At 46.2% G+C, this 14,671-nt stretch overlaps 1 protein-coding gene across 1 annotated transcript in view; it reads left to right on the forward strand.

Moving 5' to 3' along the window:
- Positions 1 to 1,052: 1,052 nt before the first annotated feature.
- The window catches only part of PLA2G4E (phospholipase A2 group IVE), a 54,530-nt gene continuing 40,911 nt past the window's right edge, over positions 1,053 to 14,671 (forward strand). Inside the window, exon 1 of the mRNA XM_010994983.3 lies at positions 1,053 to 1,287. Within this exon, the coding sequence (XP_010993285.3) occupies positions 1,105 to 1,287 (183 nt within the window). The 5' untranslated portion in view covers positions 1,053 to 1,104. The remainder of the gene's footprint in view (positions 1,288 to 14,671) is intronic.

The following is a 14,671-nucleotide window of genomic DNA, read 5'->3' on the forward strand; positions in this document are numbered from 1 at the left end:
AGCTTTTCTTGTATCTGCTGCTTCTTAATTGTCTTCAGCTCGGAAGAATCCTTATGCCAAGTAACATACTTGGGAGTGGAGGGTATGAATTCTGCTACCTTTTAGAACAAACAGAAAAATGACACTTTACACACATCTCCCCAAATACATGACTCTGGTCAGTCAGACTTCGGGCCTGGCTGCTGCTTGATTTCTGATAGGGCTCGGTGGGCCAGAGACTGTCCCCACTGGAAAACCACAGCCGCAGAAAAGAGTCTTTAAATGGGGGGGTTAGGGGGGTGTCCCTGAATAGAGAGGATGCTAGATCACTCAGAGTTACCACCCAGAGAGACAGAAGGATGGACGTTTTGAAGGTATATTTTAAAACACTTGTGAACAAAAAGAGGATTTGGTTTTTGTTTTTACTTTTGTATTTGTTTTTACCATGGAGCTTTGACATATTCTCTTTAAGCTGCCAGACACGGTATCTATCAAACTAAAGGAAGGCTGAAAATGAGAGGCAGAGTAAATTATTAAATTCCCTTCTGGCTCATGGCCCCGCCACCAGCCCTGAACACCAGGCTAGGGGATTATTTTCAGGGCTCAAAAGAGAGATCTGGGGGTGTTAGCCAAGAGCCGGGGAGTGGCCTCACCCTCCCAGGATAGTGAGTCCCCACCAGGGGCTTGCATGGCCTCAGCCAGCTCACCTCCCCACTGACATATTGAGTGTCACACTTCTAAAAATAGCCCTGAGCAGTGAGGAGCTGTCTCTGAGCCTGGATCCAGCTCGGAAATGCAGGTCTTCCCTGACGGAGAGCTGCCTCACGTGGGCGTCATTCTAGCTCCCTGCTTGCTTCTCACACAGCACGAGAATGTTGTCTCCATCATCGGCCCAGATTGTTTGAAATATATGGGACTCCTTTAGCTAAGCCCTGTCTTCCTCCACTGCCTTCATGGTTCATCAGGCTTATTTATCCTCAGGAGGAATCCAATGACATTGCTTTAGCTTTTCTGCAAAACTCCCTTGAAATTTCCCAAGGATGTTCACTCTTTGCTTTGCTCTTAAGGACCAGCCCTAGTTCCACATGGCTTGTTCTGAGCCGCAGAGCGATAGATGTGGCTGGAATGGCTCTCCAGGCCTCAGAAGGCCAGCCAGGCCTGGAAACTAATGTGTTTGTCCCGCAGAGCCTGCAAGGGGATGAGGAAGACAGCATGTCAGGGAGAACCGTCAGTGAGCTGGAGCACACACAGGTCCTGGAGACTCCCGATCTCCCACCTCTACTTCCCGTGGCCCCTGGGGGCTCTCAGGTATGTCTGTGTTCCTGGGGAGAGGGTTGCTGGCCCCTTGGAACTTACCCCCCCTTTCCTGACTCTGAATAATAGTATCACCAGCATTGCTGCAGAGTTAAGAGGTTGTGTTTTTGTTCATTTCTTTCTCTCGTAGGTGAGTCCCTTTGGCCCCACCTCATCACCTACCTGTCCTTACCTATCTCTGTGCCCCAGAGGGCTCTTAACTAAAACAGCGATGACCTGTGACTATGTGCATTCTATGTGCTAGGGAGGCACTGGCACCTCTATTTGATGAAGAAACGGGCTCAGAGTGGGGTTAAGTTCACACAGCTTGCCGATGGGAGAGCTGAGATGGGAGATGTTTCTGTTAAGGTGATCCTGAGAAGATGGGTCAAGGTCCTGCAGGTGAAGGACCTAGCAGACCGCCTGGCACATAGCAGATGCTCAGTCTGTGCCATTCAGCAGAGTGGCAGGGCAGGGCCAGAAATGTCACCACATGAGGCTTAGACGGAGTTGGAGAGGATGTCCCAATTTGGTCTCCCTCATGGATGCCCCCTATTGGCCAGTGAAGAGAAAATCTGGAATAAATCTCACCTGGTCAATTGTAGGCGGCTACAAAAAATTGAACAGTGTCTTTATCAGTGGATCCAGATCTGCCTGCCGTCTTCTCCGCTGGGTGGGTGTGTGATCTTCCTGTCAGCTCCCAGCAATGCCATGGGTGGGGGGACAGTGTTCTTGTACCCCTCTGGTCTCCGCGGCCCTGGCACTAGAAGCCTCCTGACAAACATGGAGGAGGCCACCAGAAGGCCACGAAAGCCTTTAAAACACAGTGATTCAGTATCTGTAGGAGTGCTGTCCTCATGAGGGTGGTTGAAAACATGGGCTGTGCAATCAGACCAGAGCTTCCATAACTTTCCCTGTCCTTTGCCAGCCCTGTGACCTCAGACCATTCCTTAACCTCTTCAGACTTCAGTTTCTTCACCTCTCCATGGTGGGGGGTAGGGATCACATGAGGAGCAAATAACATGCTTAGCAGAGTGTCTGGAGCACACGAAGCCAGAACCAGGATGACTATTGTTGTTGTGACTTTAGGATCATTTCTCCCCTTCTGCGCCATCATCCCCATGCCTGACATGGTTCAGGGATGAGGCTGTGCCTGTTGTCCTGTTTCAGCAGCCTAAGGATAGATCAGGAAGGCCACGTGGCTAGGACAGAGGCAACCGCACAAAGACACTGTGCTTAATATTTTCATTTTTATTTTGTAAAAGTAATTTCAAAAAGCATCTGGAAACAGAAGGGAAAAACCCACCATAATGCCGTTAACTCAGTACAATAACTATTCCATTTCAGTCTTTTTTTCTCCTTAAATAATGTGAATATGATTGTGCTTATAATTCTTAGATGTATGCCTGGGTTTTTTTTTTCCCCTTAACCTAAAATCATAGCCATGAATGTTTTCTAGGTTGATACTTAAATTTCATGATTGTCATGCTAATGGCTGAATAATATTCCAATTAATAACTGTAATTTATTAAGATTTATGGTGAAATGTCAGGGTTTATAGGTGCTTTATTTTTGCAAACTTCCATGGAATTTCTCAGAAATTTGTCAGTTGGTCTTTCCCTAAGACCTTTATAAAATATCTGAACAAGATAAGAAGAATCACAGTAAGCTCTGCAGAAGGTGTAACGTTAGGGGTGTGGGGGGGCGGGGTCATGTATGGGGGGAGTGTGCATGCATTCAGGGACAGAGGAATCCTCCATCACTTACATGGCAAATTTTGAGGGAAACACAAGGACCCACCAATCTTCAAAGAGTTCCTCGTCTGCCCTCCATGTTGGTCCTTCGAGGGTTTCCCTCCAGAATCACCCGTAGATTATACCTTTGCCTTTCTAGGGCCCCTTAGAGGCTGGCATTACTGGTTAGTACACTGTCATCCAGCAATACTTCAGCAAAAATTAGTTTATCAGATTCGTTTCCAGAGTTACCATTTCCTGCACTGTATTTGTAGCTATCTCTTCCTGTGGCTTGTTACATGTCTTCCGTCTCACAAGACCAGGAACCACATCTGAAGCATTTATTCATTCATTGAACAAATATTTACTGAGCTTCCACTGTACACCTGGTATTGTTCTAGAAGTGGGAGACAGAGCCCTGAACAGGTCAGACAGGATGCAGATCTCTTGAAACTTACATTCTAGTGGGGGAGACAGACAGTGAATAAATACATGACTGTTTCTGTGTCAAAGATATCAGAACAAAATATGTGATAGAGGGTGACTGGCAGCAGAGAGGTAGGTAGGATGGTAACATTGAACCAAGATCTGAATGATGAGAAGACTGATGGAAAAATGTTCCAGAGGGAGCAAGTTCTAAGTGCAAAGGCCCTGAGGTGGGTGCAAGGTTGGTCTGTTCTAGAAACAGAGAGAAGAGTTCCTGGAGAGCAGAGAGCAGGGGAAAGAGGACATAGTCAGAGCCTTCCGCTGGCCCAGGTGCTGCAGAAAGCAGCTTTGGGGTTGTCCCTAAGTAGCAGAGGGAGCCATTGGAGGTTTTTCATTTGAGGGTCGACTTGATCTGATTTATGTTTTACACCGATCATGTTGTGTGGTCTGTGGAGAATGGATTGCCTGTGGGACAGGAGGGGAAACAAGGAGACAAGTGAGGAGGTGTTTGCTGTGGTTTAGGAAAAAATTGTGGCTTGAATAGAAGTGGACAGATTATGGATTTTTCTGGAGGTAGACCTACTAGGACTTGCTGATAGTTTAGATGTGGAACGAGAACTCAAAGATGCTGCCTACGTTTTTGCCTTAAAAAACTGGGCGGTACCCCTTATTCAGCTGGGGAACACCAAGGTAGAGATCGGGGGGGGGGGTCTGGAGGTTTCTGCATTGGACATTTTTAACTTAAGATATACAGACATCTGAGTGGAGATGTCAGGTGGGCAGTTGCAAATACAAGTCTGGGACTCAGGACATAGGTTGGGGGGATAATCGGTTTGAATACAGGAAGCAGAATATAGATGGTTTCTAAAGCCACGAAGCTGGATGAGATCTCCAAAGGATGGGGGACGAGACAGAAGGGAAGAGGAGGAAGTCCGCCCTCCTGCTCTCCACCTTCTTCCATCTGGCAGAAGCAGAAAAACCATCAAAGGAGATTGAGGAGGAATAGCCAATGAGGTTAGAAGAAACCAAGGAAGCCAAGAGACTTTGTAAACATCCCATGCTTTTATCAGAGTAGGTTGTCAGTAAATATTTTCAGGAAGCGCAAGCTTCCTGCCTACTTATTAGCACCTTTGCAGCCACTGGTGCAGACCTGGGATGTTGAGTGACGGTTGGCTGGCTGGCTGACTGGCTGCTGGCCTCAGAGCGCATACGGCTTCCCATTATCTGTGCCATCAAGGCTGATATCTCTGCCTGGCTCCAGAGGCCTGGTGAAATCAGGCTCCACCCCAGCTCCTTTCCTGCTCCTGCCTCACACCCTGTGACCTGGCCCCCACCCTCCCCTCCTGGCAGACTCACCCTACTCTGTGCCACCTACAGGGAGTGAGCAAGCTCATTCCCACCTCTTCACCTGGATTCTGCTGCATCCCCTCCTGGAGGGCCCTCCCTTCAAGAATCCTGCTGCCTTTCCCAGCCTGGCCCAGATTTCAGGCTCAGCTCAGGTCTTAATCTCTCCCCTTTCACTCTCCATGTTGGTACTTGAAGGATTTCCCTTGGGACCACCACTGTGGATTACACCTTCTCTCTCCAGGTTACTGAAGCTCACTGGCCATCCTCTGCCCCACCCTGCATCTCTAATCCATCTTACTGTGATGGTTCTACCCCAAAATATGTCTTGAATCCCATCATTTGCCCCCATCTCTGCCTCTCACCCTTGCCTAAGTCACCATTTGTTTCCCATCTGAACCACTACAACTCATCTTCCCACCTCCAGTCTTGCCCTGTCCAGCCCCCACACAGTAGCCGGAATGATCTGACTCGTATACCTTCTCTGCTTAAGACCCATCAATGGCATCCAGTCTCCTAAGAGAAAATACCAAATCCTTACCAGGTCTTTCAAAGCCGCATGTGATCCAGCCAACTGCGCACCTTCCCAGACACTTCTCACCTCATCGCTCCTTACACACGGTGCCCCAGACACACACATTTAGTTTCTAAACACACCAGCTTTTACCACCTCTCAGCACCTTGCATGTGCTGTGACCGCAGCCTGGAAGGATTAGCCCAGCAGAGCTAATTCCAATTGTCTGCTAGGTTTAGCTTAAAGTCTGCTTTCTCCGAGAAGGCCTCCCTGACTCCTTCCCCAACTGAAATCAGGCACTCTCTGTTACTGTTTTTTAGAGCACCTGTTCTTTTCCTTGATAAGACTTACCGCCGTTTATGATTAGAAATTGCTTTGTATTTATTTGTTCGTGGTCTAGCACCTCCACTGGACACAAGTGCAGGTACCACACCTTTTTTGACACCCAGAACTCTAGCACAGTGCCTGGCACTTAGTAGGTGCTCGGAGATCATTGTCATCACTGAACGAAGTTTTCCCTCACTTCTCCGGCCCATACTGGCCTTTAGGTTCTTGCCTTCCAAGTCCACTTAGTTAGTTCTTCCCAATTTATTAGTCCTGTAGCAAAAATAATAAAACCAGCAATAGTTACCACAATTTGTTAAGGTTTATTGTATGCTGGGGTCTCCATGCCGTTTACATATACACGTACAGAAATTCTCTAGTCTTTACCTTAATCCTGTGAAATAGGTACAATTAACCCAATTTTGCCGATTAGGAAAATGAGTCTCAGAGAGACAAAGTAGTTGCTTAATGCTCCTCAGCTAGTTAGTGCCACAGCCAAGATAGGAATGCAGACCTCTCACTCAAAGTTCTTACTCTCTCCTCTGCCTTTGTCTGTGTGGGTGTTGTCTCCAACTTGTCTGTGAAATTTTGTTTGTAAGCATCTGTTGGTGGCCTCTTTGGTCCTGGTGGTTTTGTTTGTCTGTGTTTTGCATCCTCCACCTGTGGACAGCAGGTGTTCCTTAACCACCTGCCCTTTGTGAAGTGTGTCAGTGGGCAGGTGAGAGCCACGCAGGACAGAACATTCCATGTTTCTGTCAAAGTTGCCCTGACAGGTGAGCTCTAGGACTGGGTCTAAGAAAGGTAGTGTTGATGGCCATCCATGGAACCCAAATTACGGGGGCCCAAAGGCCCGTCTTTCCCAAGTATCTCCCTCACCAGGCCAACCTGGCCCTGCCCTGCCCTCTTTTCCTGCCTAGTGGAAGTCCCACCATTAGGGTCACTTACATTTGGCAACATAGGTTGGCCTGGCCTCCAGAGGTCCTCTCACAGGTGCTTCAGGCAGCTGACAGGATTAGCAAACTGTTCACTGAATCAGGGGCATGGCGGGATGGACAGTAACAGAATCTCAAAGCTGAAACAGATCATCTGGAGAGGAGCCTTTATACTAGATCATCATACTAGAGGAATCTCCTGCCCAGTGGAGGACTCTCGCAGGCAGTAACCCCTTGCATAATTCCAGCAATAGAAACCTATTACCTCCCAAATGATCAAGTTCTTTCTTACACTGAAGCCAAATCCACCCACCCACACAGGCCCCATTTCCACCATCAGATGTAACACAACATCAGTCTAATTCTTTACTGTGCTCGACAGCACTTTTCATTCCCAAAGCTAGCTTCCATATTCAGCAGTTTCAAGGTGCTACCATCTTGGGCTCCGGCATCCACTTCAGTCAACTGCTCAGTGAACCATAGTTTTGCCCCCTTCCTGGTCCCCGTGTGGATGTTTCAATGGAACAAGAGGAGGATTGGGGTGGGGGGAGGGTATAGTGCATGCTTAGCATGCACAAGGTCCTGGGTTCAATCCCAGTACCTCCATTAAACAAACAAACAAACAAACAAACCTAATTACCTCCCCAAAAGAAACAAGCAAACAAACAAACCTTAAAAAGAAGAGAAAGGAAGGAAGGAAGGAAGGAAGGAAGGAAGGAAGGAAGAAAGAAAGAAAGAAAGAAAGAAAGAAAGAAAGCAAGCAAGCAAGCAAGCAAGCAAGCAAGCAAGCAAGCAAGCTTACTTAAAAAAAAAAAAAAAAAGGAGGATCCAGGCAGTGAGCAGTGGGCCAGCTGCTTGGTGGGAGGAGGAGAGGGCCTCCCAGCACCTGAGGGAAAATTCCTCCCCTGGGTGGACCCACCTGCCCCTGTCCTCACTCACTGCTTTCCTGCGACTCTCAGAGTACAGGCAGGAGAAAATACGTCTGCGTACTTTTTACAGAGTTGACGTCTGTAAATATTTGGCGCAGTGGCCTGGCATGTGGAGGCACAAAATAAATGTGTTTTCTTTCTGTTCCTTTATTATACAATAATTTTTAACTTAACATATAATAACTGAATCTATTTTATATGTAATAATTGTCCTCTCTTTTAAAAATTGGTTTTTGTGTGTGTGTGTCTTTTTTAAAAAAATTGGTTTTCTGACTATAAAGAACATGTAATGTATGTTTAGTATAGACATTAGGAAATTTTAAAAGTTTACTAAAGAAAATAAACATTGACAATATCACTATCCAGAGATAACCTCTTGAAACCTCAATATATTTCCTTTCAGCCTTTTTTCTAGGCATGTATATACACAGAAATTGAATTTGTTTATATGTACATATATTTATACATATAAAACTGAGCTCATATTATAAAACATGTCTTTTCCACCTAATAGCAATAGTGATCATTCCACCTGCCACTAAAAAAAAGATTTTAAAAATGGCTGTATAATATACCATCATATCATCTATGTTTTTTCCAATTTTTAATGCTATGAATATTACCCAAAAACCCAGAAAACATATTATTAATATCCAAATTACAATGACTCCTCTCTCCTCCTTGCCACGTTGGCAGAGAATTCAGTATTTCCCCAAGATTTCCCTCCAAGCATCCCAGACAATCCCTGGATTGTTGTCCTTGTCTGTGAGACTGTTCCCCCATCACTTGTCTGCTGACTCTTGACTTCTCTATAAAAGCCTCTCTGCTGATTTGCCCAGGCTAAGGGATGCACCTACCCCATCAGAATCAAAGAGGCAAATCTTCCAGCAAAGTTACTTGGTTACCAAGTGTCACTTGGTAATGATACAGCTCAGTCTACACACACAGGGAGCTAGTTCCCCCAAAATAGATTTATGGTAGCAAGGTGAATAAATACAAAGGAGTTTCAGCATTATCCCTGTGCCGTAACTTCCAATAAGCTAATTCCTAATACTGAGCCCAAGACACTGGTCCAAACTTCGCTCATCCTTAGGGGGCCTTTGCTCTCTCCCATTGTCTTTCCTTGCCACTTGACCTCAGTGGGTCTCGAGGGTCTCTTTGGTTCATCATATACATTTCAATAACTTGAATCCTCAACTGGAAGTGATCAGGGTCCCAACCTCATTCCCCATCTTCACCCCACCCCCCCACAAGAGGCTTCTCTGCTTCTACGTAAATTTGTGGATGCAACTAGATTTCTAAGGGAGAATGCTACCTAGCTCCAGTCAGCGATGTCTGAGGCCCGAGTGCCATGGCTATATGAGGGAGAGGGGATGACTGCTGCTTGGATCCAGCAGTGGCTCCTAAGTCATCGCATTTGTTAAGCCAAACAAACACAGCAACAATAAAAAGCAGTTACAGGAATAATAATAAATTGAACATCTTTGAGGATTTGTGCGAGAGTTTATGTTTTCTTTCGTTGCATCTCAGTTTTGTGTCTTACTTCCTCACTAATGATAGTAAAACAATAACCGGTTAGATTAAATTTACATCTGGAATTTATTTTAATATAAAGAGTGAGGTATGGAACCAGCTTATATTTTCTCCAAGGAGGAGAATGATTATTTTTTCAAAAAATGGTTATTTTTCCAACATAATATTAAATAATTCATCTTTCCCCTATTAATTTGTAATGCCATCATTTTCACAAGTAAATTTCTTATTTATTTTCCCTGAGGTTTATCTGTTTTATTTTTTATTGCCATTGTGTATGTGATCTTGCTTTCCCTTGTGGCTACGATTTTTATAGTAAAATGTGTGATTTTTGTGTGTTTATTTTCATAATCAGCCACTCTTATTATAACCTAAATTCAAATATACATACTTTTATAATTTTATATTGATACATTCTCTTTATAGTTCTCCTTGTAATGACTGCATAGAATTTAATCATAGGAACATTATTACTATAGCTACCAATATTGAGCATTTGGGTGATTTTTCACTTCTTCAGCATCAAAAATTTAGATACAATTAACATTGTTAAGCATGTAACATTTTTTCCTTCAGTGTGAGTTTCTAAGAGTGGAATTACTTAGGCATAAGTAATTTTGTAGTTTTTTTTGGATAACTACTGCTGCACATTGATAAGTACTGAGGGAGGTTGAATTTGACTATGGTAAAGGATGGTAAGCGGTTGGAAGCAGGGGAGTTGATGAAGAGTCCCAAGAATATGGGTTAGAGAAAGTAACAGATCTTGAAAAGATGCCCAAGATTACTAATAGTTAGGAAATGCACGTTGAAACCACAGCAAGGGACCATTTCATGCCCATTGGCTTGGCAAAACTCAGAAAGTCAGACACCCCTTGGTATTCCCCAGTGGGAACTCTCTTACGTGACAGTGGCAGTGTAAATCAGTAAAAATTCCTTTGGGGAACAGTTTGACAATATCTAGCAAAATTGGGGATAGTATATCTTTTAAGCCAGTGATTTTTACTCCCAGGGGCATACATACTAAAGAAATGCAACATGTACAGGAAAACTTACAGTAGGACTCATTGAATCTAAGGCGTATCATTCACTAAGGGAAAATACCACCACTTAAAGGATTACATATCATCATTTTTAATAAGTATTCCATAATTCAGATATTTTAAAATGGGAAAAAAAAAACACATGCCTTTCAATTGATGAAACATGATAATAGCAAAAATTTAACAGCTTAAATGTCCATGGCACAAAAATGGATAAATCGTGGTATGGTTCACAGCTGTGAAAATGAATGAGCCAGATATACGCACATGAATATAGGCAAATCTTATAAACGTAATATCAAGTGAAAAATAAGTTTACTGCAGAATACTTTTCCTTTATATGATATTACATATGAAGTTTAAAACATGCGAAACAATTGCAAACACAGCTTAGAAATACATACATATTTAGAAAAAGAGTCAAGACAAGCGTGGGAGTGATAACTACGAATTCAGGTTGGCAGTTATCCCCAGGAAGGGAGGGGGGCAGTGTCTAGGTGAGGGGCACACAAGTAGACTCCAACTCTTTACCTGTGTTTTTAAGCTGGGTAGTGGGTTTAATACAGGAAAAAATGGAGCATGAGAGGATAGCCATGTCCCAGGTCTCGGTCAGGTCCCTGGGATGCACCCTGCCAAGTGAGGGTCCTTGGCTTCACACAGGAAAGAATTCAAGAGCAAGCCACAGTTGAGTAAAAGTAGATTTATTCAGGGGAAAAAAAAAAGAAAAAGAAAAAAAAAGGAAAAACAAAAAAAGTTAAAATAAAAAAGTAGATCCACTCCATAGACAGAATGCAGACTGTCTTAGAAGGCAAGAGAGAGCAACCACGAGCTGTGGGGTTGTTAGTTTTTATGGGCTTGGAAATTTCATATGCTAATGAGTAGAAGGATTATTCCAACCACTTTGGGGAAGGAACTGGGCCACCGCCCTCTTTTGGCCTTTTATAGTTAGCCTCGGAACTGTCATGGCACCTGTGGGTGTGTCATTCATGCTAATACATTGCAGTGTGTATAACGAAGCTCAAGGTCCACTGGAGGTCGAGTCTCCCGCCATCTTGGGCCTCAAGGTCTATTGGGAGTTGACTTTTCCCACCAACTGGTGCTAATTGCTGTGTCATTCCTTGAATGGTTGTGCCCTGCCCCCTTCCCTCCTGTCCCCCTGAAGCAAAAACAAAAGGCTGTCCTGCCCCTGGGGCCCCTAGATTAGGCATTCGGAGATATTTACTCCCTAATAGGCAGGGTCAACGCCCCTACTCAGCCTGGAAGTAGTTTCAGAAGATGGATCTTCGCCCCTCTGCAACCCCATAAGATTATGGGAGTAAAATCTCTGAGGGGGGAATGAGACAGGAGGGAAGGGGGCAGGGCACAGCCACTAAAGGAATGACAGCAATTTAACACCAAAATGGTGGAAGATTCACCAAAATGGTGGAAGATTCAACTCCTAGTTGGCCTTGAAGATTAAGAGGTTTGACTTGTAGTAGACCTCGAGCTTCATTACATACTCATTGTAACAGCGTGATAAATGACATGTCCACAGGCGCCATGACACTCCTAAGGCTAACTGCAAAGGGCCAAGAATGAGCCATGGCTCAGTTCCTGGGAATCTCAGCCCCTTCCCCAGGGTAGTTGGAATGGTCCCACCTGTAGGCAAGTGAAGCTGCTGAGCTCATAAAAACTGACAACACCACACCTAGCAGCCCTTTTTTGCTCCCTCCCCTTCGGAGACGGCCCTGCACTCTGTCTATGGAGCATGTACCTACTTTTACTTTAACCTGAGCACCCAATTCCCACACCTCTTTCCTTGCCTTTCTTCTGCCTTACACTCTATGCAGTATGTATCTCTCTAGATAAATCTACTTTTACTCAACGGTGGCTCGCACTTGAATTCTTTCTTTTGCGAAGCCAAGGACCCACACCTGGTGGGGCACGTCCCAGGGGCTCAACCAAGACCTGGGACACGGCCCTCCTCACGCCCCACATCCGTTTTCCTGCATCACTTCCATATGGTGACAAAGATGACCAAAAATACCTCAAAGATTTACTCTTCCTTTGAGTTCATAATCCAGAGAAAAGAATAATCCCCTTTCTCTCCCCCTCTTCTCCCCTCCCACATATCATCCTAAAAATAAAAAGGAGGAGGAGGAGGAGAGCTCATGGTTCCTGAACAAATCACTGAGTCTAAGGGACGGGAATGCTGACAGGCCACACTGGTCAGGGGCCCACCTTTGAGTGGGAGGAAGATTCCCCACAACTGACAGTTCCGTAAGATCCCAAAGGAAAGGGCTCTCTCTTATTGGGGGGAGGGGAAAGGGATGCTGGTGGTCATTATGTCCACTGCACCAGAATCCCACATGTAGACTCAGTCACCCCTTAACCTCAGAATTGTCCCATATAGATTTTGTCAGTATACTCCAAAATAAAATCGGAAAACAAGTTATTTTGCCCCCAAATAATTATAAAACCTAAGAGTAATGATAAATACAAATAATTATAAATTCCAGGTCTGGCATACCAGGTCTCTCTGCTTCAGAAAATATTTCCCAAGAAAGTTAGAAATAAGGTAGCCAGTCATCCTAGTTTGCCCTGGACTCTGGTCTTAGCACTGAAAGTCCTTTGTCCCAGGGAACCCTCAGTCCTGGGCCAACCCAGGTGGTTGGTCACCATGAAGAGTCTTCAGTTATTGTTTGCGGCATACAGAAACAGGGCTCCAGGCCAGGCGCAGAGTCCTTCCCTGCACTCTGGTGATAAAACTCTGTATCACCAGAAAGAGGACAAAACGCCCCCACTCCCTCCCCACCACCACACCCATACAAGGCAAGCGCAGAGGGAGCAGGGAGGTGTGGCTTCCACGTGATGGAAGATGTCTGCAATGCTCCCACGCATTGGACATGAGGCCTGAGTCCAGCCTCCCATCGTCCTCTCAGGACAGATCTGCAGGACCCAATCGGCAGCAGGAGGCAGCTTTCCTGCACTGCTGGAGGCTCCTGCCCGTCTCTGTGCCCCACGGCCTGGAGGCCCCTTTCTTCTGCCTGTGCTTGGGTTACCCATGTCTTCAGCCTCACCCAGGTGCTGCCTCGATTACAGCAATAAGACTGCAGAGTCAGCCCCAAGGGTGGCCCCACCCACCCTGTCACCCAGGACACCCTTTGTCCCAGTGCCTCCTCTCAGGCCTCAGTCCAGGCCTGGGCCCTGGAGCCCATCTGCCGCCAACCAGACAGAGCCTGTAGGAGGCTGGGCAGGGCCGAGGAGGGCAGCAGGTGGGACTGGGCCTCCCAGAAGTCACCACTGTGTCAGAGACAGCTCAGCCACTCTCCACTTCCTTGGTGCAAATTCCTGATCACTACCTTAAAATCAACCAAACATCGCTAAAAAAAATCTAGCAGGAAAAGCAGGGCTGAGGCTCGTGGGGACAGCTGGAAACGGGTCTTTAGGGTCCTGTTCTAGGCCACCCAGGGGCGAATGATGCTAAACCAGTCTTTGGTGACAGGACTTTGTCCTCCTGAGGGTTCAGGGTTCTTCCCCCAACAAGAGCACAGGTGCCTCCTTCTCCCAAGTAAACACACACACACATGCTCACACATGATGTGGGGGCAGGGGCGGGGGAGGGGAGTTGCCGGCCCTGGATCCCAGGCCACAAGCTCTGTTTTCATACGCCCACCCCCAAGCCCTCTTCATAGGGTCTCCTGTCCCTTTCACCAACTCTCAGCCTATTTTCATCATATTTAGCTCTTTCCTGACCATACACTTGGCTGCCCCTCCTTTCTAGCACTAAACACACTGCCTTGACAGCTTGCTGTCAATCATATTGTATTCAGAAAGACCCTGTGAATCCCCCATTTATTCTCATTCTGAGCTGATGCCCAAGCAAGGTGCGGCTTCGGTCAGACCCCAGAAGTTAGCAGGAAAGGGCCCTGAGGCTGCCGTTTCTATGATCTCAACATGGCTGTGTCTCAGACTCACCTGAATTGATGAAAAGATACAGATGCCAGGCTCCACTCCTGGGATTCTGGACTGATTTAGTCCAACCTCCCGTTTTACAGAAGAGGAAAGTGAGGCCCAGAGAGAGGGAGCCATTTGTCTTGATGGCACAGCAGAGCTGGAACTGGAGCCCACGACTCCTGGCTTCTGGTGCAGTGCTCTGCCTACCACAGCACACTGCCTTCTCGAACACGAATGGACACCGACCTTGAAACTAATAGGGAGCCAAGGCCTTCCTCATCCCTGCAGGTCCCCATCCAACCCAGGACTTGGTATGACGGCCTCTCCTGCCAACATCGCCGGGTCCCTGTCTCCCCTGCTCTGAGATGGTGGAGAGGGGCTCTTGGGAAGTGACTGCAGAACCTTGACTCAGGGCCTGGAACCGGATGGAACCAGAGGGGATTTATGTTCCTCTGATAGAACCTGGTTGGGAACCAAATTCAGTCTAAAGACAGAATGCCAGTGAATGGGGTAGACTAGAACCATCAAATACAGTTCTTAAAACAACAGCACCAGGACAAACCTGGCCCTGTCGAGTTAGCCCAGAGCTGAACTTGCTATAAGACCCACCCAGCCCTCTCCTTGTGGTGTCTGGAGTCCCTCCTCGAGCCCTGGCTGAGGGGCTGACTGCAGGGCATTTGGATAGGAC

This window comes from Camelus dromedarius, chromosome 5 (assembly GCF_036321535.1).
Source record: "Camelus dromedarius isolate mCamDro1 chromosome 5, mCamDro1.pat, whole genome shotgun sequence".
Taxonomy (NCBI): Eukaryota; Metazoa; Chordata; class Mammalia; order Artiodactyla; family Camelidae; genus Camelus; species Camelus dromedarius.